Source organism: Dichomitus squalens (assembly GCF_000275845.1).
Source record: "Dichomitus squalens LYAD-421 SS1 unplaced genomic scaffold DICSQscaffold_1, whole genome shotgun sequence".
Classification (NCBI taxonomy): Eukaryota; Fungi; Basidiomycota; class Agaricomycetes; order Polyporales; family Polyporaceae; genus Dichomitus; species Dichomitus squalens.
This window is the reverse complement of record NW_006766883.1, coordinates 891669-912173: the sequence shown is the minus strand read 5'-3', so window position 1 is coordinate 912173 and position 20505 is coordinate 891669. Positions and strand designations below refer to the sequence as shown.

General features: G+C 56.8%; 7 protein-coding genes across 7 annotated transcripts; 4 read left to right on the top strand and 3 right to left on the bottom strand.

The window, feature by feature from the left end:
- Positions 1–73: 73 nt before the first annotated feature.
- On the top strand, positions 74–1164 carry DICSQDRAFT_75648 (uncharacterized protein). The gene is made up of 5 exons (XM_007360134.1): positions 74–176; positions 235–289; positions 353–544; positions 619–767; positions 839–1164. The coding sequence occupies exons 1-5, from the start codon at positions 111–113 to the stop codon at positions 956–958; spliced, it is 582 nt and encodes a 193-aa protein (XP_007360196.1). The 5' UTR covers positions 74–110; the 3' UTR covers positions 959–1164.
- A 193-nt stretch (positions 1165–1357) lies between these two features.
- DICSQDRAFT_46539 (uncharacterized protein) lies at positions 1358–1721 on the top strand (the record flags this gene model as incomplete). The annotated part of the gene is made up of 2 exons (XM_007359783.1): positions 1358–1501; positions 1578–1721. The coding sequence occupies 2 exons, from the start codon at positions 1358–1360 to the stop codon at positions 1719–1721; spliced, it is 288 nt and encodes a 95-aa protein (XP_007359845.1).
- A 554-nt stretch (positions 1722–2275) lies between these two features.
- On the top strand, positions 2276–6497 carry DICSQDRAFT_95342 (phosphatidylinositol N-acetylglucosaminyltransferase). The gene is made up of 8 exons (XM_007360133.1): positions 2276–2475; positions 2536–2763; positions 2825–3011; positions 3075–3222; positions 3290–3456; positions 3518–3743; positions 3816–6289; positions 6352–6497. Exons 1-6 carry the CDS (start codon positions 2367–2369, stop codon positions 3582–3584), a joined length of 906 nt encoding a protein of 301 aa, XP_007360195.1. The 5' UTR covers positions 2276–2366; the 3' UTR covers positions 3585–3743; positions 3816–6289; positions 6352–6497.
- A 377-nt stretch (positions 6498–6874) lies between these two features.
- DICSQDRAFT_176475 (uncharacterized protein) lies at positions 6875–10417 on the bottom strand. Its single transcript, XM_007360132.1, has 13 exons — positions 10374–10417; positions 10070–10315; positions 9823–10016; positions 9692–9765; positions 9040–9632; positions 8879–8985; positions 8693–8823; positions 8491–8642; positions 8197–8438; positions 7786–8134; positions 7519–7704; positions 7330–7457; positions 6875–7227 (listed from the first exon to the last, which is right to left on the bottom strand). The coding sequence occupies exons 2-13, from the start codon at positions 10302–10304 to the stop codon at positions 7018–7020; spliced, it is 2601 nt and encodes an 866-aa protein (XP_007360194.1). The 5' UTR covers positions 10305–10315; positions 10374–10417; the 3' UTR covers positions 6875–7017.
- A 574-nt stretch (positions 10418–10991) lies between these two features.
- Positions 10992–13723, bottom strand: DICSQDRAFT_95337 (DEAD-domain-containing protein; the record flags this gene model as incomplete). The annotated part of the gene is made up of 8 exons (XM_007360131.1): positions 10992–11327; positions 11384–11460; positions 11523–11643; positions 11705–11894; positions 11951–12132; positions 12188–12717; positions 12786–13533; positions 13586–13723. 8 exons carry the CDS (start codon positions 13721–13723, stop codon positions 10992–10994), a joined length of 2322 nt encoding a protein of 773 aa, XP_007360193.1.
- Positions 13724–14189: 466 nt separating this feature from the next.
- Positions 14190–18141, bottom strand: DICSQDRAFT_48043 (ras GEF; the record flags this gene model as incomplete). Its single annotated transcript, XM_007359876.1, has 12 exons — positions 14190–14327; positions 14378–14612; positions 14669–14968; positions 15026–15126; positions 15186–15768; positions 15819–15960; positions 16013–16083; positions 16143–16620; positions 16669–16875; positions 16929–17126; positions 17179–17311; positions 17386–18141. The coding sequence occupies 12 exons, from the start codon at positions 18139–18141 to the stop codon at positions 14190–14192; spliced, it is 3342 nt and encodes a 1113-aa protein (XP_007359938.1).
- A 571-nt stretch (positions 18142–18712) lies between these two features.
- On the top strand, positions 18713–19537 carry DICSQDRAFT_151132 (uncharacterized protein). Its single transcript, XM_007360130.1, has 3 exons — positions 18713–19086; positions 19144–19214; positions 19280–19537. The coding sequence occupies exons 1-3, from the start codon at positions 18730–18732 to the stop codon at positions 19419–19421; spliced, it is 570 nt and encodes a 189-aa protein (XP_007360192.1). The 5' UTR covers positions 18713–18729; the 3' UTR covers positions 19422–19537.
- Positions 19538–20505: the final 968 nt, after the last annotated feature.

Genomic DNA, 20505 nt, shown 5'->3' with positions numbered 1-20505 from the left:
TGCTGGGCAGTGTAGTCGAGGTCGGCGGAAGGACAGTCGAGACGCGCGTCTCTGAACACTTCTAACGCACTCTCCGGCCGCTGCTCTCAGCTCTGCTCACGACCGCGATCATGTCTCGTACGACGTCGCGCACAACTCCATTGTTGTGCTGGTTGCTCTTGCTGCTAGTATACTCTGTGAGGACTATTTCTCCGCGCTCACGACTGGACCCGTAACTCATGCGCAAGGAAGTAGCCATCTGTCGGCGCAGTCCTCGGACACAAATGGGAAGCAACTAGCTTCTGCAAATGTGCGTTTCCTCTCCTCGTTCACATCCACCTTTACCGTCGCAGGAGCTGAGTGTCTATCTTAGGTATCTGCTTTGGCACAAATTATACCATTCTACGAATGGATCTCCCCGACGATCCGAGCAAGCCGTGCCTCTCGTGCACGAAGCAATGGTGTCTCAACCAGAACCTACCGAAGTGTGCAGGGGCGTCCATCGGCGACACCAACCCTGACACTGCGACCGGCAAGGAGGGGGACATCGAGGCTCGTTGTTTCCGTGCGTACCGCCGACCCTGAGTCCTTATGGCATTGGCTGACCTCTCGTCTGCCTGGAACTCTTGCTATTCCCAGAGAGGGATTCCCCTCGCGATCAGCTTGTTGTCACTCTTTTCCTTCTCACAGTTTTTGGTCTTCTCCTGGGTGCAGGCATAAAGGGTCGCATGCTGAAAGCAGGATTTGACACGAGTCTGCCATGGAGTACAGGTAGGCGGTGGTGGGAGGTGTGTATCATTTTATCGCTTTTCGTCGGATTATCCGACTGTTGCGTGTGTCTGACACCGTCCTGCGCCAGGCATGGACTCCGCAGAGACAGCCCGAAGACATCCATCTTGGAGAGACGGGCCGCAGCCTTTCCACTCGAGACAACCGAGGAGCCTATGTGGGCGTGTCCGACTTGCCGCCGAATGCGTAGTAGCTTAACGGGGATCAGCTCGTTATTCAGGGTTGGACTGGATGTTCTTGGTATAGCTGTATTATAGATCACATACCCTACTTTGCCCCTTGCTCTAAACGTGTCCCCCGCGGGCAATCGCATGCCGCATTCTTACCATAGCAGTGGCGCCATTGAATGAGACATGTTGTGCTAGTCTATTCTGGTAGTATTGATTCGGATTTTCCAGGATTTGCGACGCAGCTTGCTCGAGCCTCGAGAGATGAATAGAAAATATGGGAATTCGGACACTCCACACACGAATGCAGAGATCACAAACCTGGGAATAGCCGATGGCAAATGTGGCAGCGTAAGCATCGTTAAGCAGACACGCGCAGTTCTGAGCCTTATGCAGCTTGAACACGAACGCTAACTCGGCATATGGGCTCCCTTTGTTCCAAGTCGGGTACTGTCACTGGTGGACACCAAGTCTTGGGTTCAGCAGCTGATAGCACCGCTGCACCCTCGCGCCCGGATGACCCCAGGCGGGCAGCGGCGGAAGCAGCGGAAAGACGGCAGAGAGAGGTTCGTGCTGCCTGGAAGCATGCCGCGACCGAGCTAATCATGTATACGTTATCTGTGTTGTTTTGCGTTCTCCCAGGCCAGCACACGAGGAGTGCAGTCCAAAAATCCTACAGCGGGGCGACTTGCTGCTAAACTGGAAGCACAGAAATCCTCGCCCCGCGCACAGGAACAGGAACAGCCAGAGCGACTCGTGGTGAGTGCATGGCAGGTGTACCCTTGATCGCTCCCGTTGCTTACGACAACGCCATTCAAAGTGGGACTGACCGTTGCTGTTTCAAATGCTTGAAAGCGTGCGGCGTTCGTTTTGTACCACCACGAGGCCGCCGCCCGCGATAACGAGTTGCATCGGAAGTAGACAGGCTGACGACACCGGGACCCCACACGTTATGGCGCTACGTGTGTCCATCGAGAACACGGAGGGAGTGTGCTGGTATCCACGAACACTGCATCTACTTGGTTTTGGGATAATAAGATTATTCACCCGTAGCACCCATGGATCTACCGCTGGGATGACGATGATCATTGAGTGATACCACCCGAGCGGGGCCAACTGGCTATACGAATACTGCAGCGAGCTCCGGCCACCTAAGTACTGTGCATCGACGAAGAAAAAACAGCCATATCTGGTCATATGTAAATATTCATGCATGTGTCAACGAGATCCAAGTTGTGTACGGGGAAGGACCTCTATGGGCGCCTCATCTCGCGGTGTCGTGGCAGGTTTGCAGACGCCCATGACTCCAAAACTCAGCCTACACGTTCACGATCTTCCGGACGACGACTGCTTGATCTGCTCCAGTTCACCGTCAAGCACGCCTGGCACGACCGCTGGTCGGCGTTCTGGACTCTGCGCGACGTCTCATGAATGTACACGGAGGCATGGGAAGCAGAATGGGAACGGGTCTTGTGGAAGAAGAAGCCATACCCTGACAACTATGTTCCACGTTCGTTTCTGGCTTCACTCAGCAGGAATCGTGAGTAGATCCCTTGGGATATGTCTTGGAACATATTCTCAGTGCAAGTTGGACATGCAGCCAACTTCCAGCCCTATACTTATCGCGAGCTTGTTATTCTATCGTGTCCCATAAGCCAGCACCTCGCGAGCATCTTCGTTTTCCTTGCTGTCTTCATGAGACTTCAACAGCGGCTTTTGGATCCTCGCGTTCTTGTTTGGCTATCTGGCGGGGTGTTTCTGACAGGTTATATCGTATGGGAGTTGCTTGAACGAGGCAGCGTAGACACAGTCACTCGGAACACCAATCGTACGTCTCAAGTCCCTGCATTCTTCTGGCACATGTTCAATGACACGGTTGTTTTGCTCAGGAGCAAAGACGCTGAAGGCCTCCATACTTGTCTTCCTAGCGCTGATGTCCCTTTCGCCGGTCCTAAAGACCTTGACCGCTGCTACCTCTTCTGATTCCATTTGGGCATTGTCAGCGTGCCTCTTTATCCTGAACGCCTTGCTGGCGGACTACACTGCCATTAGACCGCGCGGTCACAAACGTGAAAGGTATGTGGTTATGTCATAAACCACGCTGCTAGGAGATTAATTCTGTCGACTTCTCGCCTTGAGGTTGACGTCAGTCCTCTCCATGAATGCTGCCATATCGTCGTCCGTTGTCCTTGCTTCTCGACTGTCGGACGATCTCTCCGTGTTCGGGTTGATCCTGTTTTCTGTGCAGTCATTCGCACTCTTCCCGATGCTTCGGCGCCGCATGCAGGTTTGTTCATCTATAGTCCATATAGTGCTACAACCCACTTCTGACTTCAGCGTTTTGGTTCCTGCAGGACGGCGCAATAACCCTGCAAGTCATCCTCACGACACTCATTTCCGTGCTCTCGGTTATCCTCACGTACCCCCTATCAAGCACCGCAGCCTACATCTATATCGCTTGCTTTATCTTCGTGACACTCGTCGCGCCTGGCGTACTGGTTTGGGCGCAGAAATACAAGAAGTGCGTGTCGATTTAGGTGATCTCGGCCTCGTTTAAGGTGTGGCTGACGCGCTTCCGCCAGTGAAATCAGGGGCACTTGGGATCCCGCGGTGCCTAAAGTCAATCGACGGATGTCTGTGACCCGCTGAATCGCGACGTCCGCCGATGGCCTCATTGCGAACAGAAGAGATGAAGCAGCATCTGAGTGTCGCGCGCTATCCCTTTGTCGCACATGATTTTGCGGATGACGGGGGGCACGTTCGGGGGTCGATGTCCGGGATAGAACTGGTGCGGTGCTTCATCACCAGGTACGCGCATGCGCTTTGCCTAAGCCGCACAAGTCTGCAGAGCTGACCGTTCGGGCATATTGAATGGACTAGATGCGCTCGGTTCGCCCGTGGGCTCTCCCAGTGTGGATGGAGACTATCAGACCTGCATCATCGGTCTTGTGGTTCAGTCCCAACCGCCCTCTGCCGTTCCATCCTCCGCACAACACCGAGTTTCTGGAACGATGTTGGTAGCCGACGCTGGAAGTCTCACGGTACTTGATTAACCGTTCCTCTACCCTGTCGGCTTCGTTCGATCGTCTGCCGCTTTGCATATGAAGCCCGCGGAACTCTGTAGAACCCCCGGCGCGCACATGCGGACTTTATTTGGTGGACACGCAAGGACCGCCATGTTCGCCACATCTCGCGAACGGCTTGTTTGGCCTTCTCGCTGCGGCCTGCGGTCTCACGCCTCGCGCTGCTGCGTCTGCACAGCCCGCGCCCACGCATTGACGTGCACGAGACAGTCGCCTATCCGAATATCACGGCGTTACCCACCTCTTTCCCCCTACAGCCACGGCGGTCTTTCATTTCGGCGACCTACATGTAATGTGCCCTTTTTCAGCTCGCACTCGGCCGAGGCGTAGCTTGAACCTTGTTTGGTTGGAAGGAGGAATGCTTCTTTTGTGCCAAAAGCTTTGGTCGGAATCGTGCGCCAAATGCGCCTTCTGGTGGGAAACATACGACGATGGGGTATCTTCTGCCTATCTTCGGACGCAGTCAAGGAGCCCGTTCCGTACTTGCGAGGCGACCGTTCGACGCTTATCGCTGGCCGTTCGCAGGGGTCTCGGACGACGGAGCGGGAGGGGGATTGGCTTGGGACGAAAGCATAGCGGCTATATATACATGCAAAGCAGGCAACACTATATTACATGTAATATTATCCTACATGAAGTATACCTAGAACATGTTGTGAGCGAATAAGTAACGGCGTGCTGTGTGCATGGAGGGAGACAGTGGTGTGAATGTGGGGCCAAAGCAAGAGAAGGGATGGTGTAAGTAGCAGTCAGGCAGTCGAGTCGTCTACAGAGTCCCGAAGGCAGAGCTAGAGCTAGAGCTAGATCGCAAAATGCTGTTTCGAGATGTTGGTACATATGAGTGTGGGAGGCCTCTACTTGATTCATATTCATATTCGCGCTTCGATCGTCCCCGTTCAGTCGTATAAATCTCCAGTCGTCGGTCGCGCGCGCATACGCGTCGAGATAGACAATCCTGGACTCGGACGCGGCCGCGGCCGCAGCCTCAAATCCGCAGATCCCCGTCGCTGTCGTGCAGTCGCGGCCGCTTCGCAGGATTCGCGACGCCGATACCGCGCGCGGCGAGGGCCTCGACTGCGGCCTTTGCCGCGCCCTCGGACGTCTTCTTCGACCGGCCCCGGGTCCTGCGCAGGGCGCCGAACGCTTGCGCTTTGATGACTGCGAGCGTGCCACAGATCGGCGGCGGGCCGGGCGACGGCGAGCGCGACGTGCGGGAGACGGTGCTCGTGCGCGTGCGCGAGCGGGAGGAGTAGGTGTACGAGGAGGACTCGCCGTCGCTCTCGCGCTCGTGCGAGCCGTTGTCGGCGCGGGAGTACGGCGAGGGGGCCTGCACGGGGCGATCGTTTGCTGAGGAAGACGAGGAGGAGGGATTTGCGCGGGCGCTCATGCGGAGAATCGAGGTGACGTCCGCCGTGCCGCCGTGCAGGGTGAGCTCCGGCGCGTGTGGCCGGCGGTAGAACTCGGGCCTGTCCGCTATGGACGTGCCCTCGGGGAAGGTGAACGCGTACGGGGCGGGGGCGGGGGCGATCGAGGTCGATGACGCGGACGACGGCGTTGATGCGGCGGGGGAGAGAGAGCGGCTGGGGGCGAACATATAAGGGGAAGTTGTGAGCGGCGTGAGTGGAACCTTTTGGTCCTCGACCACGCCATAGCGGGACGGATATGAGATGTCCGATGCCGTGAGCGTGGGTGACTCGACGAACGTAGGAGAGTGGGCGGCACTGTTACTGTCCATCGAACCGGGGTCGCTGACCGCCGTGCCCGGATGCGCCACCCAACCGCTGTCACGGTTGGAGGTGTCGATAGGATATGACGGATATGGGTCGTACCGGGGCATCCTCCCGTCAGCGTGCATTGATCGAGGTTCTGAGCCATTGCCCGCGATCGACACGTATCCTAGGGCGGGCGAACGTTGGGGATATTCTTGTTGATTGGGGTTGTGGTACGAGGCGCCGTTCATGGAGCTGGAGGCGTGGTTGTTGGACGGGTAGCGCATCGAGTCGTCGCCATAGTTGCCGACAGGGCCTCCAGACATGGACGCGGACATGGTGACGGGCGGGGTGCGAGCGGGGGCATAGGAGGACATGGGGTAGTCGTCCTGGGGCTCGCGATCGACCTTCTTTTGCTGCTCGTACATCCTCAAGAGGCTCTCTTTGTGGTCGAGCTCGGTTTTGAGGCGCGCGTTCTCCTGGCGCATCTCCTGGAGCTGGGACTCTGTGTGCCGACATGACTCCTGGAGTTGGAGGACGACGCTCTCTAGGTTGGTGACTGGGCGCGCGATGAGGCAAATCAGCGGGGGGAGGTAGCGCGGGTACAACGGGCGAGCGCACCTGTCTCCTCGAGCGTCGCGATGTAGTTGGCGCGGCGGGCGCGAAAGGCGGCCTGGGCGTCGGCATTTTTCTTCTTCCTGAGGGCGGCGTCGGAGACGCGAGAGGAGCCATCGTCAGAGCCTGCTTTCGGGTCGGGGGACGGCGGCATGGGGTGGCGGGTGGTGGAGGGGAGCGAGGGAAGCGGAAGAGAGGGCAGCTGAGGACGATGTAGGACGGACTCCGGGCCTGGCAGCGGCGACGATTTGGGATATAAATTCGGATGGATGGGCAGAAGAGAACGCAGCCGGGAGAGAGCGGCACAGCGGCCTAAACACACGAGGCCTCCCAATCGCCCAATTATCCTCCCCTCCCTCGCCAAATTCCCCATCTTTTCGCCCGCCTTTCCCATCAGTCCTCTCCAGAGCCTAATCCTCATTTCTCCATCTCAGGTCCGATCCACCGACGCCCCATCCAGCACTCCCTGCCCGCCCAACCGGTCCACACCACTGCCGTGTGACTCCCACGCGCCTGTCGCCTCCCCTCGTGTCGACCCACCAAATCAATTCCGTTCTCTCAATATACAACCCAGTTTTGCCAGCTACATACTAGCATGCCCCCGGCCACGCACGACTGCAGCATGCCAGCGACGACCCTCACCCGAGCCCACGTCCGGCGCGCGGTTATCGACAATCAGCCTGATCCCTCGTCTTCTTCCGCTTCCTCCAGCTCCAGCTCTTCCTCGTCCCCTTCCATATCCAGCACCTCCAAGCTCAGCCCCGCCTCGTCCAGAACGCACGACACTCGCCGCCCACTGCGGCCGTTCACCGCGAGCGTCACGCCCCCCGCCCTGCACCCGTCCAGCGTTCGCGACTGAATGATCGGTGCGGGAGCCGAGGGAACCTGAAAAGGAAATGGTTCAGCACATTATCCATAAACGCCGTCGCGACCGTTGCGCGCAGTCCGCCCACGCAACAGCAACGAGTAGCACACCGTCCTGCGTACCTGTCCGTTCGCCAGCCGCCTCAGCACGTCCTCCATCAGCGCCTTTCGAGGCGTGCCGGTTACGTAGTCGTGGGACGGGATCGCGTGGTACATTAAATCGGCGTAGCCGACCGTCGCGATACGGGCTGCTACGATATGATCGGGATGAGCGGCCGCATCAGCGGACACCCGAGGGCTGGGTGCACTCACTTTGTTGATCCTTCGGCCTGTACACGAGCACTAGCACTTCCGAATCGAAGAAGTCGAAATCGAGGAGATCGAAAGGTACTGGCCCGTCGCTTGCCTCCCCCGAGGCACAGCACTCCAGTACCGCAACCTCGACCGTCGGAACACCCTTGAGAGCGCCCAGACCCTGTTGCAGCCGGACAACGCAGACTAGAGCACGACGGCAACGTCAGCGATCACTGAACGTGGAACAGCGCAGGTGTGCTAAGAAGGGGGACCCGGGGTGCTCACGATGGGACCGCACACCGTCATGCGGTGGCTTGATTGCAAGAAATTGGATAAAATTGTCCGGCTGTACGACTCGCTCGGTGAGAGAACGACGGCACGTTGAAAACTCGTAGTCGCTTGCCTTGGTCTCGTCTGGCACAGTCCGCTCCCGAATGACCGCGGCACCCCCAGCTGACTGCGGGGTGTCCGGGACTGCCGCTGTTGGAGCGATCCCCCACTCGGCCACGCGCACTGCAGAGCGTGCGGCCGCTCGTGCAGCTTCGTCAAAGATCGCCTTGCAGCGCTCCGTTAGCGTCAGCAGAAGCTTATCCAAGTTCCGTTCGATATGCGAGAGGTCGCGAGGTGCGACGTCCTATTCAGAATGGCGGAAATTAGAGTTTGCGGGTGGAGGGCACGTAAGTGGCTTGGACTTACGTCGTGCACGGTTTGATCCCAGCTATCAAGTGCCGCTTGAGCCTTGGCAATCGCAGCTTCGATGGTCAAGTTCTCGCTGGGCACCCCTATGTTCTCACGATTGATCGGCGCTGCGAGGCCAGTGAACCACTTGTCGATCGGGCTAGCCCGAAGACTAGACATCAGGTACTCGTTAACCTCAAGGATGTCGTGTTGGGGGCGGTGGTGATGGTGGTCTCCAGTTGCGTTGGCTCGCGCCGTCTCTGCAGCACACATCAGACGGGGCTAGCTCGCGAGAGCGCGGAACCCACGTACCGTAACGTATCCACTTCATGAACTCCTTGAAGCGTAGAAGTTCTTTCCGCGAGGCCGCGGCAAGTGAGCTGGAATTGAATATCACAGCAGCGGTGAGGTCTAGGCAAGACTCCACCTCAGCCATCTTGAGATTGCATACGGCATATTGGGGCCTGAGGCGGTGTCAGAAAGAGCATGCATGAATCGAGAATACACGGCCTACAAGGCGGCCCAACCCTGAACTTCCTGCAGCAGCAAGTATAGGCGCTGACAGGCTGGAGCGACCCGCTTCTCTGCGAGGTCTCGTACCCGAACTAACGCGTCCGTCATGATCGTCTCCCATTTTTGCATGCTCTGTCGTTTTCTGGTGAGGCGGTGCTCATACAGCCACGACGAGCAGCAAACATACCCTCTCACTCATATGCTCCCCACTTCCGAGGTAATCGAGCAACGACTCCGATGATCGGCCCGTCGTGAGCAAGCACGTCAGGTCAAGCAGCGCGTAGGCCACCTCATCTGCGAAGAATGGCTGAACACGGTGTAGACAATAGCTCATGCCTGAGAACTCACGGCCAAACTCGTTCTTCTGCCTGTCTTCCAGAGACCGCAGCCATTTTGGACCCAAAGTGCGAGCCCCCGGAGAACCGTCCTGGCCCCACCAAGCCACCCGCATGTCTCGGACCACCCGCATCGCATAGGACAGGAGCTCACGAGCGGATGACGACACCCTTGCTACATCTCTCATATGCCTGCCCGTGAGATACGGCAGCTGTACGACGGCGGGGAAGAGTGTGACAGATGGGTCAGCAGCAGCAGCAGCGGCAGGGCCAATGTGGGCGAAGAAGTGATCTCGGAGCTTGTAGAGAGACTTCGGGAAGAACTTGCTCCGGATGGACACGGCACCCAGGGGGTAACTCCCTTCGAGGAACAAGTGGACGTAGCCTAGATTGTCGGCGACGGCCAGGATGCTGTTGACATTGGTATCATCAGCTTCGTTCTCCGCTTCAGGAAATGTATGTTCGGCATCGGGCCTGTTCGCCGCTATGGAGGCTGCAGCCAGGTCGGTGGGAAGGCGTGGCCAGATGTCAATGCTCCCTGGGGTGACATGCGTGGTTTGAGCTGACTTGCTGCGGACGCCTTTGAATGCGAACAGTTCACTCGACCTGAAACCTTCTCAGCATGCATCATCTCAAGGATAGCTGTACAAGCGCCTAATGCTCACCCAAGAGATCTTGTGTCATCTTGTACTGGATCTAGCAGCGGAAGACCCTTGAGTATGGCGTGGGCGGACCCAGTCTAAGCATGATGGTTAGCTCGTCCATACATAGCGGTCGCTCGTAAGAATGCTCCAACAATGTTCTCGCCTCGCTTGAAGATATCCGGGAGTCCGTTCCCAACAACCTTCTTCTCTTCTAGGAACCACCAAACCCCAGTTACCAATATCTTGTGGTAAGGCAATTCAATGGGGTAACTGCGTATTTCCTTGCCATCCTGAATAGAGTGTATCGAGACCATGGGTGGATTGGACGCGACTGCGATACTCTGGACTACGATTAGAGTTGGTGAGAACGAAATTACCCTCGGTGTAGAGCGCTCATACCGTCCGGGCTCCAGGCAACGCCTACAACTTCGGCTTCTGTTTTGCCGAGCAACTGAGGCTGAATTGTGACTTCCCATTTCTTTGAACCTTGCATCTTATACAGCGTCATCTTTTCCTGATGTGAGACATGGGTAGTCACGACAAGCAAATCTTTGTCTGGGCACCATGATGTGCGGAGGACGCGTGAGGCGGCTGGCAATTGTATTGTCGCCACAGGAGCGATTGTAGTAGCCATAGGTGGACGTTCTGCGATTGCATAGCGGATCAGATTAGGTATATTCATAGGCAACTGGGGGCGCATGACCTAAAAACCCGGATTCTTGCGTTCTTCACTGTCAATGAGGCCACTAAGGGATGAGTATCGGAGGTAGGTGCCAATGTCAAGTTGTAGGGCGAACGCACACCGCTACAGCGGAACACGATGTACAACTAGGGGTTTTTGGGTAATTCTGCGTTGAGCCGATGGCAGGGGATGAGATCATGGAAGCGGAGGGTAGCGCATACATTCAACGGAGAAAGGCACCGTGCCACTCACTCCAAAGTTCAGCGTCCGGAGCAAGAGGCGCACCATACGCGCCTACAAAGACGCCTAAGAACCGCGTCTTGTCACGATAATGTCACACATGTCACGCGTCGCCGAATCGCGAGCGGCCTCATGTGCGTCCGGCCTTTGCTTAGTTCCCATGTTGCTCGCATAAAGTCCAGCGTGATCCTTTCCGTGGGCGAGTTGTCCAACAACATTCATAGCAATCTTGACCGACGTAAGAGTGTTTTTTTGACGGAATACTTGCTGGGGTGCATCATGCTAGGTACCCCAATGCATCAGACAGGCGATGAATCCACTCAAGACCTCGATCGCTGCATGCGGAGAGGCAAAGTCCAGGTAGGGTGACTCCCCGGACACATCATACAAGGGAGGGTCCTATGACTTCCGTTTTCCGCCTTTTTTCTTTCCCATGCCTCCAATCACGTCGCCCTTCTTCGCCCTCACGCCCTCCCTCGCCGGCCGCTGTCCCAAGTCCTTGTCGAACGCGCCACCTTTCGACTTCGTCTTGCTCTTCGATCGCACCCCCTTCTTGTCCCTCTTCTTCGAAGATGTTGTTCGTCGCTCTGGCTCGCCAATCTTGGCGGGTCGAGTTGCCTTCTTGGCAGAACGAACTGCCGCACGGATCGCCCCAGTCTCCGCCGCATCCTCCTCCATCGCCATCTTCCTCCGCTTAGCCCGCCTCGATAGCCCCGCAAACTTGTCCCGTTTCGGCTAGTTGGGCCGCTCCGTCAGCAGCGGCCGGATCACGATGGCTTCATTTTACGTACCTTCGTCTGCGCTGGCTCCTTTGACTTTCCCTTTTTACCGGCGTCAAAACCAGCTTCGTACTGTTGTTTACTCAACGCTGATGGACAAGGAATCACTCTATTTGGGCATGAGGGGAAATGAATCCCTGAAATGACTGACCTTCGGCCTTGGCCTTCTCCTTCCCTGTCTGGAACCAAGTGCGAGCGGGCCGCGAGAAGATCTCCGCTTCGTGCTCAATCATATTCTGGCCCTTTTTGAGTTCCATTTCGGCTTGGCGAAGCTGTCAATGGAGCAGCATAAGGCACGCCGTATGCGAATGGATAGAACGCCCGCGCACTGACCTGTTTCTCCTCCTTCTCCTCCTGCAGGATTTCGGAGATCTCCTGCTTGAGCGAGTCGAGCTTCTGGGCCCATTTGCTAACCACTTCCTGCGGGACCTGCCGGTGGCGGATCTGATCCTCGCCGCCGGACGAGTGCTTTATGGCCGCCTTGAGCATCTTGCGGTCCGCTTCGCCCACAAGCGTGACAGATCTGTCAAGTGTCCCGATGAGAATCCCGGAGAAGCCGGTGTCGGAGAACGGGCATACCGTCCTTTCTTGCCCGCGCGTGCTGTACGTCCCACACGGTGGAGATACTGAGCAAGCTGTCCCGGCATGTCATAGTTGATGACCGTCTCGATCCCCTTAATGTCCAGACCGCGGGAAGCCAGGTCTGTGGCCATGAGGTAGTCGACGTGTCCGTCACGGAATTGTTGCAGCGCTTTCAGCCGCTAAGTATACACGGTCAGCTCCAGCGCCTCCGCTTAAGGGTGGGACCTGTCTCACCTGTTCCTGACTGAGGTCGCCATGAAGCTCGTCGCACTTCATGTCCAGTAACCTGAACACTATGCGCATCTGGTGAGCGAGCTTCTTGCTCCGGAAGAAGATTATGACACGGGATTTGAATGTCCGTTTGCAAAGCGCGACTAGTAGCGCTGAACGCTCGGCCTCCTTCCCAGCCCGTACACGAACAAACTCTTGCAGCAGACCCCGTGCGGTCGCACGCTTAGGGTCGACGAAGAGCCTGACCGGCTTATTCAGCGACATGCGGACGAGCTCGTCAACGGAGTCAGTCATGGTAGCAGAGAAGAGCATGGTCTGGCGAGACGTCGGACATGACTTGATAATTTCAGTGAGCTCATCGGCGAAACCGTCCTCCAACATGCGGTCCGCCTCGTCCAGAACAAGGATATCGAGAGCGTCGAGGGTGAAGGTGGGAGAGTTGCGGATATGGTCAATGAGACGACCAGGGGTGGCAATAACGACATCCGGCCGGGTTCGCAGATTTGCTTCTTGCGCCTTGATGGACAGGCCACCTGGCGTGAAGGGTTGACGAACGTTGAGCAGATGGTCACACTCCAGAGAAACTCGCGGATGCACACACCTACAACCAGCGCGAAGCGGATGTCCGTGTGCGCCGCAAGCTTCGTACCGACCTCGAAACATTGCACGCCAAGTTCGCGGGTTGGGACGAGCACCAGGCATCGCGTCGCCGCAGCCTTCTTCCCCCGGTCGCGGTACATGAGACGTTCGAGCATGGGGATGATGAACGCGGCCGTTTTGCCTGAACCCGTGACGGCGTTTCCGACGACATCCTTGCCCAGGAGCGCGACTGGAATGGTTGCGGCCTGTATTGGCGTGGGGGTGGTGAAGCCTAATGTGGTGAGTGACTTGATGATGGGCCGGGAAAGGTTCATGGAGAGGAAGGACGTGTGAGCCTCCGAGGGACCAGACTCGGAGTCAAAGAATGCAGCCTTGCGCTCTTTCTCCGCTTGCGTCTCTTCTTCTGACTCGTCGCCGGAGGAGGATGCTGCGTCTTCCTCGTCCTCCGCGTCATCTGACATGTCGTGTGCCTCGTCTCCTTTTCCATTTTCCTCGTCCTCCTCCACGCCGGACTCCTCACCAGAAGTAGCCAGAGGGTCATCTTCGTCTTCGTCTGCTGAAACTCCCTCGTACTCCTCCTCGGACACAGCAGAACCATCAGAGTCTTCGTCGTCTTCGTGGTCATCCGAGTCCTCGTCTCCTTCAGAATCCTCCTCCTCCCCCTCATCTTCTACAGGACGTTTACGCTTCCTAGCACTGTTTCCGCGCAGCTTCCGACGGGCTATGATGTCGTCCACTGAGATAGGTTCCTGAGTACATCCGTTAGCAGCCGCGGAAAATACATATCACTTTCCAGCGTACCGGCTTAGAGCCCTTTTTGACGAGGTCCTGGACATCGATGTGGTCGTTCAGGAAGTCATTGTAAGGATCGCCTGAGAGGTCGAAGGAGAAGTCTGGGTTGAGCTCGACGACTTCCTCTGCAGTCTGGGTTTTCGACATCGAGGCGCAAGTGCGAAAGACACAAATATTTAGACGCTCGTTCCCGAGGCGGATCTCGCCCGGTCCGGACTTGCCAGCCAATCAGACGGGAGCTCGCGGCGATTCCCTCAAGGCTTCTCAGTTGGCAGTTCCTTCCGCATGACCCTCACATACGATGGACTTAGGGAGTCAGACATTGAGGACCTGAAGAGACTTGGAAGGAGAGCTCGATTGCTTGGAATTGCTTGGATAGATCAAAGGAAATCGTGAGTGGGTCGTGCACAGACATAGACAGGGTATCGTATATAGGATGCGATCCAAAAGCCCGCATACAAACTCGTCATATTCAGCATAGCAAACGTCGACAACAAGGGTAATACAAAAAAATTCACGGGTGTAATGTACTGTCATAGATATGTGCTGGCTGTAAGAAAGCGAGGTATATGGAAAGCAGCGGGTGCGACAACGCGGTGCGACACGAGGTTCTTTACCCCAAAAGGGCGAAGAGCTTACGGAACCCGGCAGATTCCTTGTAGATAGGGTCCCGGGGAACTATGCGGGGACCTCCTGATCTGGGGTTGTCCTCGTACTCGAGATCCGGGAGCGCTATGCGAGAACGTTGCATCTACAGGAGCATGGTCAGTCGACGTAAGGACACTAAGAGACGAGACATACCTCGTAGTCCATGAGCAACTCCTCTTGGTGGGTGAGGAATAGATTTCGAATCCTATCCCGGGGTGGAAACCTGTCATAATCGCCACTCTCGCGGCAGCCCTTCTGGCACTGAACGATGGTGTCGATGAAGCGCGCCATCATGTTGAACTTCGCCCAGTGAATCTTGGTAGGGTCGTCGTCATGGTAGTCGGGGTTTCCTTCGTGTGCGCGTATGAGATCGGATAGATGAATTTCTCTGCAAGAGAAACAGTCAGTGCATAGCCAACAGCATTGACACAGACCGCGGCGTACAGTGCGGGTATACACGCCCCCTTCGTATTCCGTAGAGCCATCCGGTACTTCTGGTGCGAGCGCACGGACTGCAAGAGCTGGTCCCATTGCTGGAAATTTTTCCAGTGCTCGCTGAATCTTGTCCGAAGAAGCTCGAGCGACTCGTCTCCTTCAAAAGTGGCACTGTTGATCCCGGCAATGATGGCCCGGAGCCCGGAGTAGTTGTGGAGATTCCGCAACCGGTTCGCGATGTCGATGAACTTTTCGATCTGACGTGCCCGGTTCTTGGGTTTATCGTGACAGAGGATCAGCGACACGACCCTGAAGAAGCACTATTAGCCCGAGGATGTAACGGACGCCGAGGAGACATGAGCGCACCATTCACCGAAGTGATTCGAAAGAAGGTTATAGACAACGATCGGGTCCGACTCCGTGTCCTTCTTGCCCTGTACAAGGACGTGCTGCAGCCAATGGCGCGGCTGATATAAAGTGATCAGTCGTCAGACACTGGGTCGGAGATAGTTTCGCTACTACCCACCTCAATCCGGAGGAAGAACTGGCATTGCAATCTGGTCATCTCTTGCGCAATATCGGCGGGATCATAGTTTTGCAGCAGCTGACTAGTATGCTGCAGCGCACGCAGGATGTCCTTTGGTGAAAGGTTGGCCGGTGCCTTCGGTATCGAATCCTGAAGATCGCCGCCTTGACCTGCAGTGGGGGCAGAGGAGATGAGGGCCTTCGCCGTCAGCGGCAGACTTGCCTTCCTCTCGCGCGCAAAACCAGACTGGGATGCTGAGGGGTTGCTCGGGCCGTTGTCGGCGGGAATGGGGGGTGGACTTGATGAGCGCTGTGACACAGGTTGGTCCACGAGGAAGGAGTGTTCTTCGTCCGAGATGCTAGACGAGTCAGAACTCTCGTCCTCGACTTTGAGGGCCCACGACGCGTCCTTGTCCTTCAGACTCGACACCATCTCGAGGAAAGGGAGGAATTCAGCGCCGTAGTGGAGTAGATAGGTCTTGTTGAGGATCGACTTTATGAGAGCGGCGAGTGCACTAGATGCGCCAGACACGGCAAAGTCGGTGGGATATAGATTGATCCAGTGATCTAGTAGTTGACAAATCCTGTAGAGAGCGTGAGCGGCACTGCATCAGTGGACAAAACCGAGACGTACCTCATCTGTGCGTAACACGCGAACAGAGGATCACCCGTTGGATGATCGAGAGCGCGCATGCGTTTCTGCATAGCGAGGAGAATCGCCCGGGGACTTGCAAAGCGTCGATACGTGAGAAGGAAATGGGAGATGAAGACCGGATCTGCGCGAATGCGTGATGAGCAGCAAGGCCTGACATAGGACGGAGGACACACCATCATCACAGACGGCCATAAATAACAGCTTGTTCAGCAAGTCGTCCAGACTCATCCAAGGCGGAGCACGACTTCTGTAGATATAAACGGTAAGGACCCGCCGCGACCCATGCCAGCTGACTGCACTCACGATTCTTTCATGGAGAGGTCCCTCACCCCATCCGAGGTCGAGACGTCCGTAGTACTTGAAGGCCCATCTAAGCCGAGGCCAGCGACGGCATGAGCCTGGAGGGACGCATGGCTGCTGTTCCGTCCGGCATTATATACTGTGGTGTGACCCTCCCGCTCTTCCCGCTTGGACTTCTCGTGCTCAGACAGCAGATCGCTAGTCGAGCGAGCACGTGTCGGAGACGCCGGAGTAGGTACTCCGGACGGAGGGTTGGTCACGGGTCGATGGTACGGACGGCTCGCATGGGATATCGACTGCGAAGGCGCGTGGCCTAATGTCCGGTTGGTAGGTGAGGATTGTTGGATGGACTCTCTGCGATAGGAAGATGACGCCGTCGGCGTTACGGAAGACGCGCGTGAGATCTCCCACGGTGGCGGCGACGCAGACGAGACGGCGTTGGGCGAAGCCGGGTTGCCCTGATAATCATCTAGGGTGGTGGCTCTGTGAGCAATGAAGCCAAAAGGTCATGCGCGATAGTGATGCATACCTCCTCTGCTGATGAGGATGCGTTGAATGAGCCACCGGAAGCCGGCGCGAACCTGCTTCTTCCCATTCTCGTCCACGCTTGAGCCTTGGATGATACCCGTGTCGTACCGCCTCGCCATAGCCTCGACGACATTGAACGGAACAGTGGTCTCCAGATCGGCCTTGCATGCGACTACGATGACAGGCACCTTGAGCTGACGGAAGGTATCTGCCAAAGGAATGATGAGCCGTAACTTGACCTCGAGTGTCTTCAGGACTTACGGAGAAGGTCCTCGAGATGACCCTGAGGATGCTCGTCGGTCACGTCGTAGCAGATGGCAACGCCGTCCCACATATCCGTCGTATCCGCCCACATCCCGCGAGCTTCGCCCAGGTTAAACGGGGAAATGTCAGCCTCGAGCACCCGCAGATTGACTGGCTCGTCGTTGTCTAGAAGAACAACACCTCTCCGTGCAATGTCTAAGGAACCATGAGATTAATCCGCGTACACGGGATGGTATGGAAGACGCACAAGTGAACGGCCTCTGGCCGCCACAAATATCAATGGTCACCTCCTCGGGTGGCGAAAGGTCGGGGAACTTCAGTCCCTTGTGAATAACAGTGGACTTGCCGCAGCCATGGGGACCGACGACAAGAAGCGTGACCTCCGTCAGGGGCAGCTGAGGTGGACTTCGTCAAAAGCAGGGCCAGGGAGGGAAGATCTACCTCTACTCACCACCTCGTCCTCATCGGGAAGATGCTGGTATTGGAAGTTCTGCACATTAGATAAACTCTTGTGCTTGGTGGAAACGCTGGAGACACTGGTCCGAGAAGGCGAGATCGGAGAGGTCTGGCCAACATGCATGACAGGTGCTGACGCCTTGGGGTGGAGACGCGAGGGCATGGGGAGGTCTCCAGGCCGGACTGACTGGCGGGAACTCTGCTTGCCTTTGCGCACGCGCCTTGAGAAGTCGTCTGAGCGCTCCATGTCCGACTCGTCCAATGTGCCTGGGTCGCGGTCGTCGGTCGTCGTGCTAACGCTGGTCCCACGACTGCGTGATGAGCCAGAGTAGGACGTCACGGTAGCACGTTTATCGCGCTCCGTCAGGATAGGGCGAAGGTTGGCAGTGGCAGCGTCGGATTGGCGTGGGTAAGGGGGCGAGAGATGGTCAGTATCGCCCTGGGAAGCGCGGAATTCGGAGGAAAGGGGGCTAGGAGGATTGGGTCTTGGGGACTTGAGGCCGGCGTGCTTGATGCTTACGAAAGAATCGACGGATATGGACTTCCTAAGACCGACTGGAGTGCGAAGAGCGGTTACGGCAGGGGGATATGAGTACACTGGCGAGCCGTTGCCAGAAGATGAGCTGGGCTGATCCGGGGAAAGGGACGTGTGAGCGGTTAAGAAGGTGTCCTGCGAGGCGTGGGGCGAAGAGGAAGGGGAGTCTGTGCTCCTCTGGCCGGAGGATCGGTTGAAGAGGTTGGAAGTGTCGGGCATTTGGATGGGGGGGAGAAAAGGGATTTTTGGAAGGTCGATAGGAGGATTGTTGGACAAATTCATGACGAGGAGACGGCGGCGACGGCGTGCATGGGGGAGTGAGTAGTCGACCGGACGGTATACTCAGCAGCCCCCTTGTGCCGACGAGGGAGAGTGGGAAGGGGGCAAGGAGAGAGATGGGTTCGACGACGGACGCGCGCCCGTCGCCAGCCCGGGATTGCAACCACTCGCGACTCCGAGTCCCACCTCGGCCAACCACCGCCCGCGCCCAGCCGAGCATAGGTACCATCATGTGACATTCTTGTCCTCCCATCTCAATATTCCTCCATGCTCAAGACATGTGTGCGCCGGATCGTCGCGCGACGCGAACCGTGCCCCACCCCGGTCCTCAAAGATTATAGCGACGATAAAGTTCTCTAGATGCTCCTAGGCCCGTGTTCGTAGGGCATTTCAGTGTGCATGTTATCCGCGTGTTCCACAGCACGCCTTGCGTCGCACACATCCTGCGCCATGTTCCGCCCAACATATATTGCACAACCCCCTAGCGCAAAGGCAGCACCTCTTCGACCTTGCCCATCTCACTAGAGCATGCGATACCGTCGAGTCGCGATGCGGGCCGACTACCATCCATTCCTCTTCACCCTCATGACCCTCACAGCAGCCGCAGAGCTCGGGCTCACCGCATTCCTCATCAGCGCCGGGAACGAAGCCCGAACATGGTCCAGCCCGGGCTACCACTCCCTGTCCGTTCCTGCCCGTCCCAAGTGTCGCTCGCGACTGACGGAGAGCCATTTGCGTTCCAGCCTCATCCTCATGTGCTTCTCGTCGGCGTGGACGCTGCTGTTTTCTACGGCGTACGTCCTCTGGATCGTCGACGGCGCCGTACACATCCTCGCCCAAGTTGCGAGCTCTGTAATATGGCTCCTGCTCACGTCCATTTTATGGGTACGTATCGCCGTCTTCTTCTTCGTCTAGAAGGTCCTGACCGACGGTTCCACGTAGGGGCTTGGTGCGGGCTTCATGCATAATGCGCGCACGGGTGGCAACTGCGCCGGCCACGCGCCCATATCCCGGTGGGTTCCTATTCGTATTGCATCCATCTCCGCCGCCGCCCATACGAGCTGAGCGTTTCAAGCAGATGCCGCCAAACGCTCACTGTGGAAGCATTGGGCTGGACAGAGTTTAGCTTGTGCTGTGTGACGCTCATCGCAACGCTCCTATGGATGCGCTCTGGCCTTGGGAAGAAGAAGTTAACTAGGGATTCTCGGACGTTTGTATGACGGAAGGATTGCATGGACTTGTGGACGTACGTGGATGGACCTTGCTCGGATTCCTCGTTGGGTGTATGTTATTTTGGTTGCTCTGAATGACAAGCTGGACTAGTCATGCTATCCCCAGTAGGTGTCTTTTCCACATGGATGGCATTTGCCCCATGAGGTTTTGCAAGCGTATGTAACTTGGCTCGAACGCGTCCACCGAAGCCGTTACGCCAAAAGGCAGGATGGACGAGTATGTGTACTCCCGCTCACCGGCGGGTATATTTGCACATTACTAGGCTAGTCAGTTGCCTGATACATTCGGATCGTTACGAGAGACTTGGGAATGCAAGCTGTACATACTTAGCCAGGGTTTCCGTAAGGTGGTCGGACGGGAGGCCGTCCGACGAGAGTCCGACGGACAGTGAATGGACGCCGCCCCCCGCAGATCTCATCGGGGATCGGGTGAAGTGCCAATTACGTATCTGATTAGATGTCCGACTCGGACGCGGCTTGAGACGGTCCACAGTGCATGCTCTTTGGTCACCAGACTTGTCAGTCTTCCTCCCTCCGCCGTCCACTGCTGCCTGAGACGTTCGTACTACAATTGCAATAGACAGCCTCTCTTGGCACTGCGTGAAGCGCCATATTACGGTGGCGGGGAACATGCTGGGAATTTGCGTATTCCGCGCATATCACCCACGGATTCCCCAGTAAATCCCCCTTTGATGGGAATCTGGTGGGAACATGCACATTCTCTCCAGATTCCCTCAACATCCCCAACCGCTTGTGCAGATTTCTATTATAAGGGGGACTTGCCTGCCCAAAATTACTTATCCGTCCGCGATGACGTCGTCGTATGGTCCCATATCAACCTGCCATCGCGTCCACATCTTGACTTCGTACTTCTTGCATTCCCTCCGTATGCCTATCTTCCCCTTGGTACGTCCTGACCATTGACTCTCGGATGGCAGCTGATGTGTTAACATGCAGGTGTTCTCTCATAAATACATCTGCTGATCAGGGCAATAGTACGTCTCTAGTGTTGCGTGTGAAGTCCCAAAGTCTGATGGCTGCCGCATCTAGTAGGTTGTCCCGCGTTTATCGA

Excerpts from the sequence above, each read along its gene's own strand:
- DICSQDRAFT_151132 (XM_007360130.1), top strand. The coding sequence starts at position 18,730 with ATGCGATACCGTCGAGTCGCGATGCGGGCCGACTACCATCCATTCCTC. Across the intron at positions 19,087-19,143 it reads TGCTCACGTCCATTTTATGG|GGGCTTGGTGCGGGCTTCAT; the intron begins GTACGTATCGCC and ends GGTTCCACGTAG. Across the intron at positions 19,215-19,279 it reads GGCCACGCGCCCATATCCCG|ATGCCGCCAAACGCTCACTG; the intron begins GTGGGTTCCTAT and ends CGTTTCAAGCAG.
- DICSQDRAFT_75648 (XM_007360134.1), top strand. The coding sequence starts at position 111 with ATGTCTCGTACGACGTCGCGCACAACTCCATTGTTGTGCTGGTTGCTC. Across the intron at positions 177-234 it reads TCTTGCTGCTAGTATACTCT|CCATCTGTCGGCGCAGTCCT; the intron begins GTGAGGACTATT and ends GCAAGGAAGTAG. Across the intron at positions 290-352 it reads AGCAACTAGCTTCTGCAAAT|GTATCTGCTTTGGCACAAAT; the intron begins GTGCGTTTCCTC and ends TGTCTATCTTAG.
- DICSQDRAFT_95342 (XM_007360133.1), top strand. The coding sequence starts at position 2,367 with ATGTACACGGAGGCATGGGAAGCAGAATGGGAACGGGTCTTGTGGAAG. Across the intron at positions 3,012-3,074 it reads CGCGGTCACAAACGTGAAAG|GTTGACGTCAGTCCTCTCCA; the intron begins GTATGTGGTTAT and ends TCTCGCCTTGAG. Across the intron at positions 3,223-3,289 it reads TGCTTCGGCGCCGCATGCAG|GACGGCGCAATAACCCTGCA; the intron begins GTTTGTTCATCT and ends TGGTTCCTGCAG.
- DICSQDRAFT_176475 (XM_007360132.1), bottom strand. The coding sequence starts at position 10,304 with ATGGCTACTACAATCGCTCCTGTGGCGACAATACAATTGCCAGCCGCC. Across the intron at positions 8,643-8,692 it reads GTTCAGGGTTGGGCCGCCTT|GCCCCAATATGCCGTATGCA; the intron begins GTAGGCCGTGTA and ends ACACCGCCTCAG. Across the intron at positions 7,458-7,518 it reads CAGGCCGAAGGATCAACAAA|CAGCCCGTATCGCGACGGTC; the intron begins GTGAGTGCACCC and ends ATCATATCGTAG.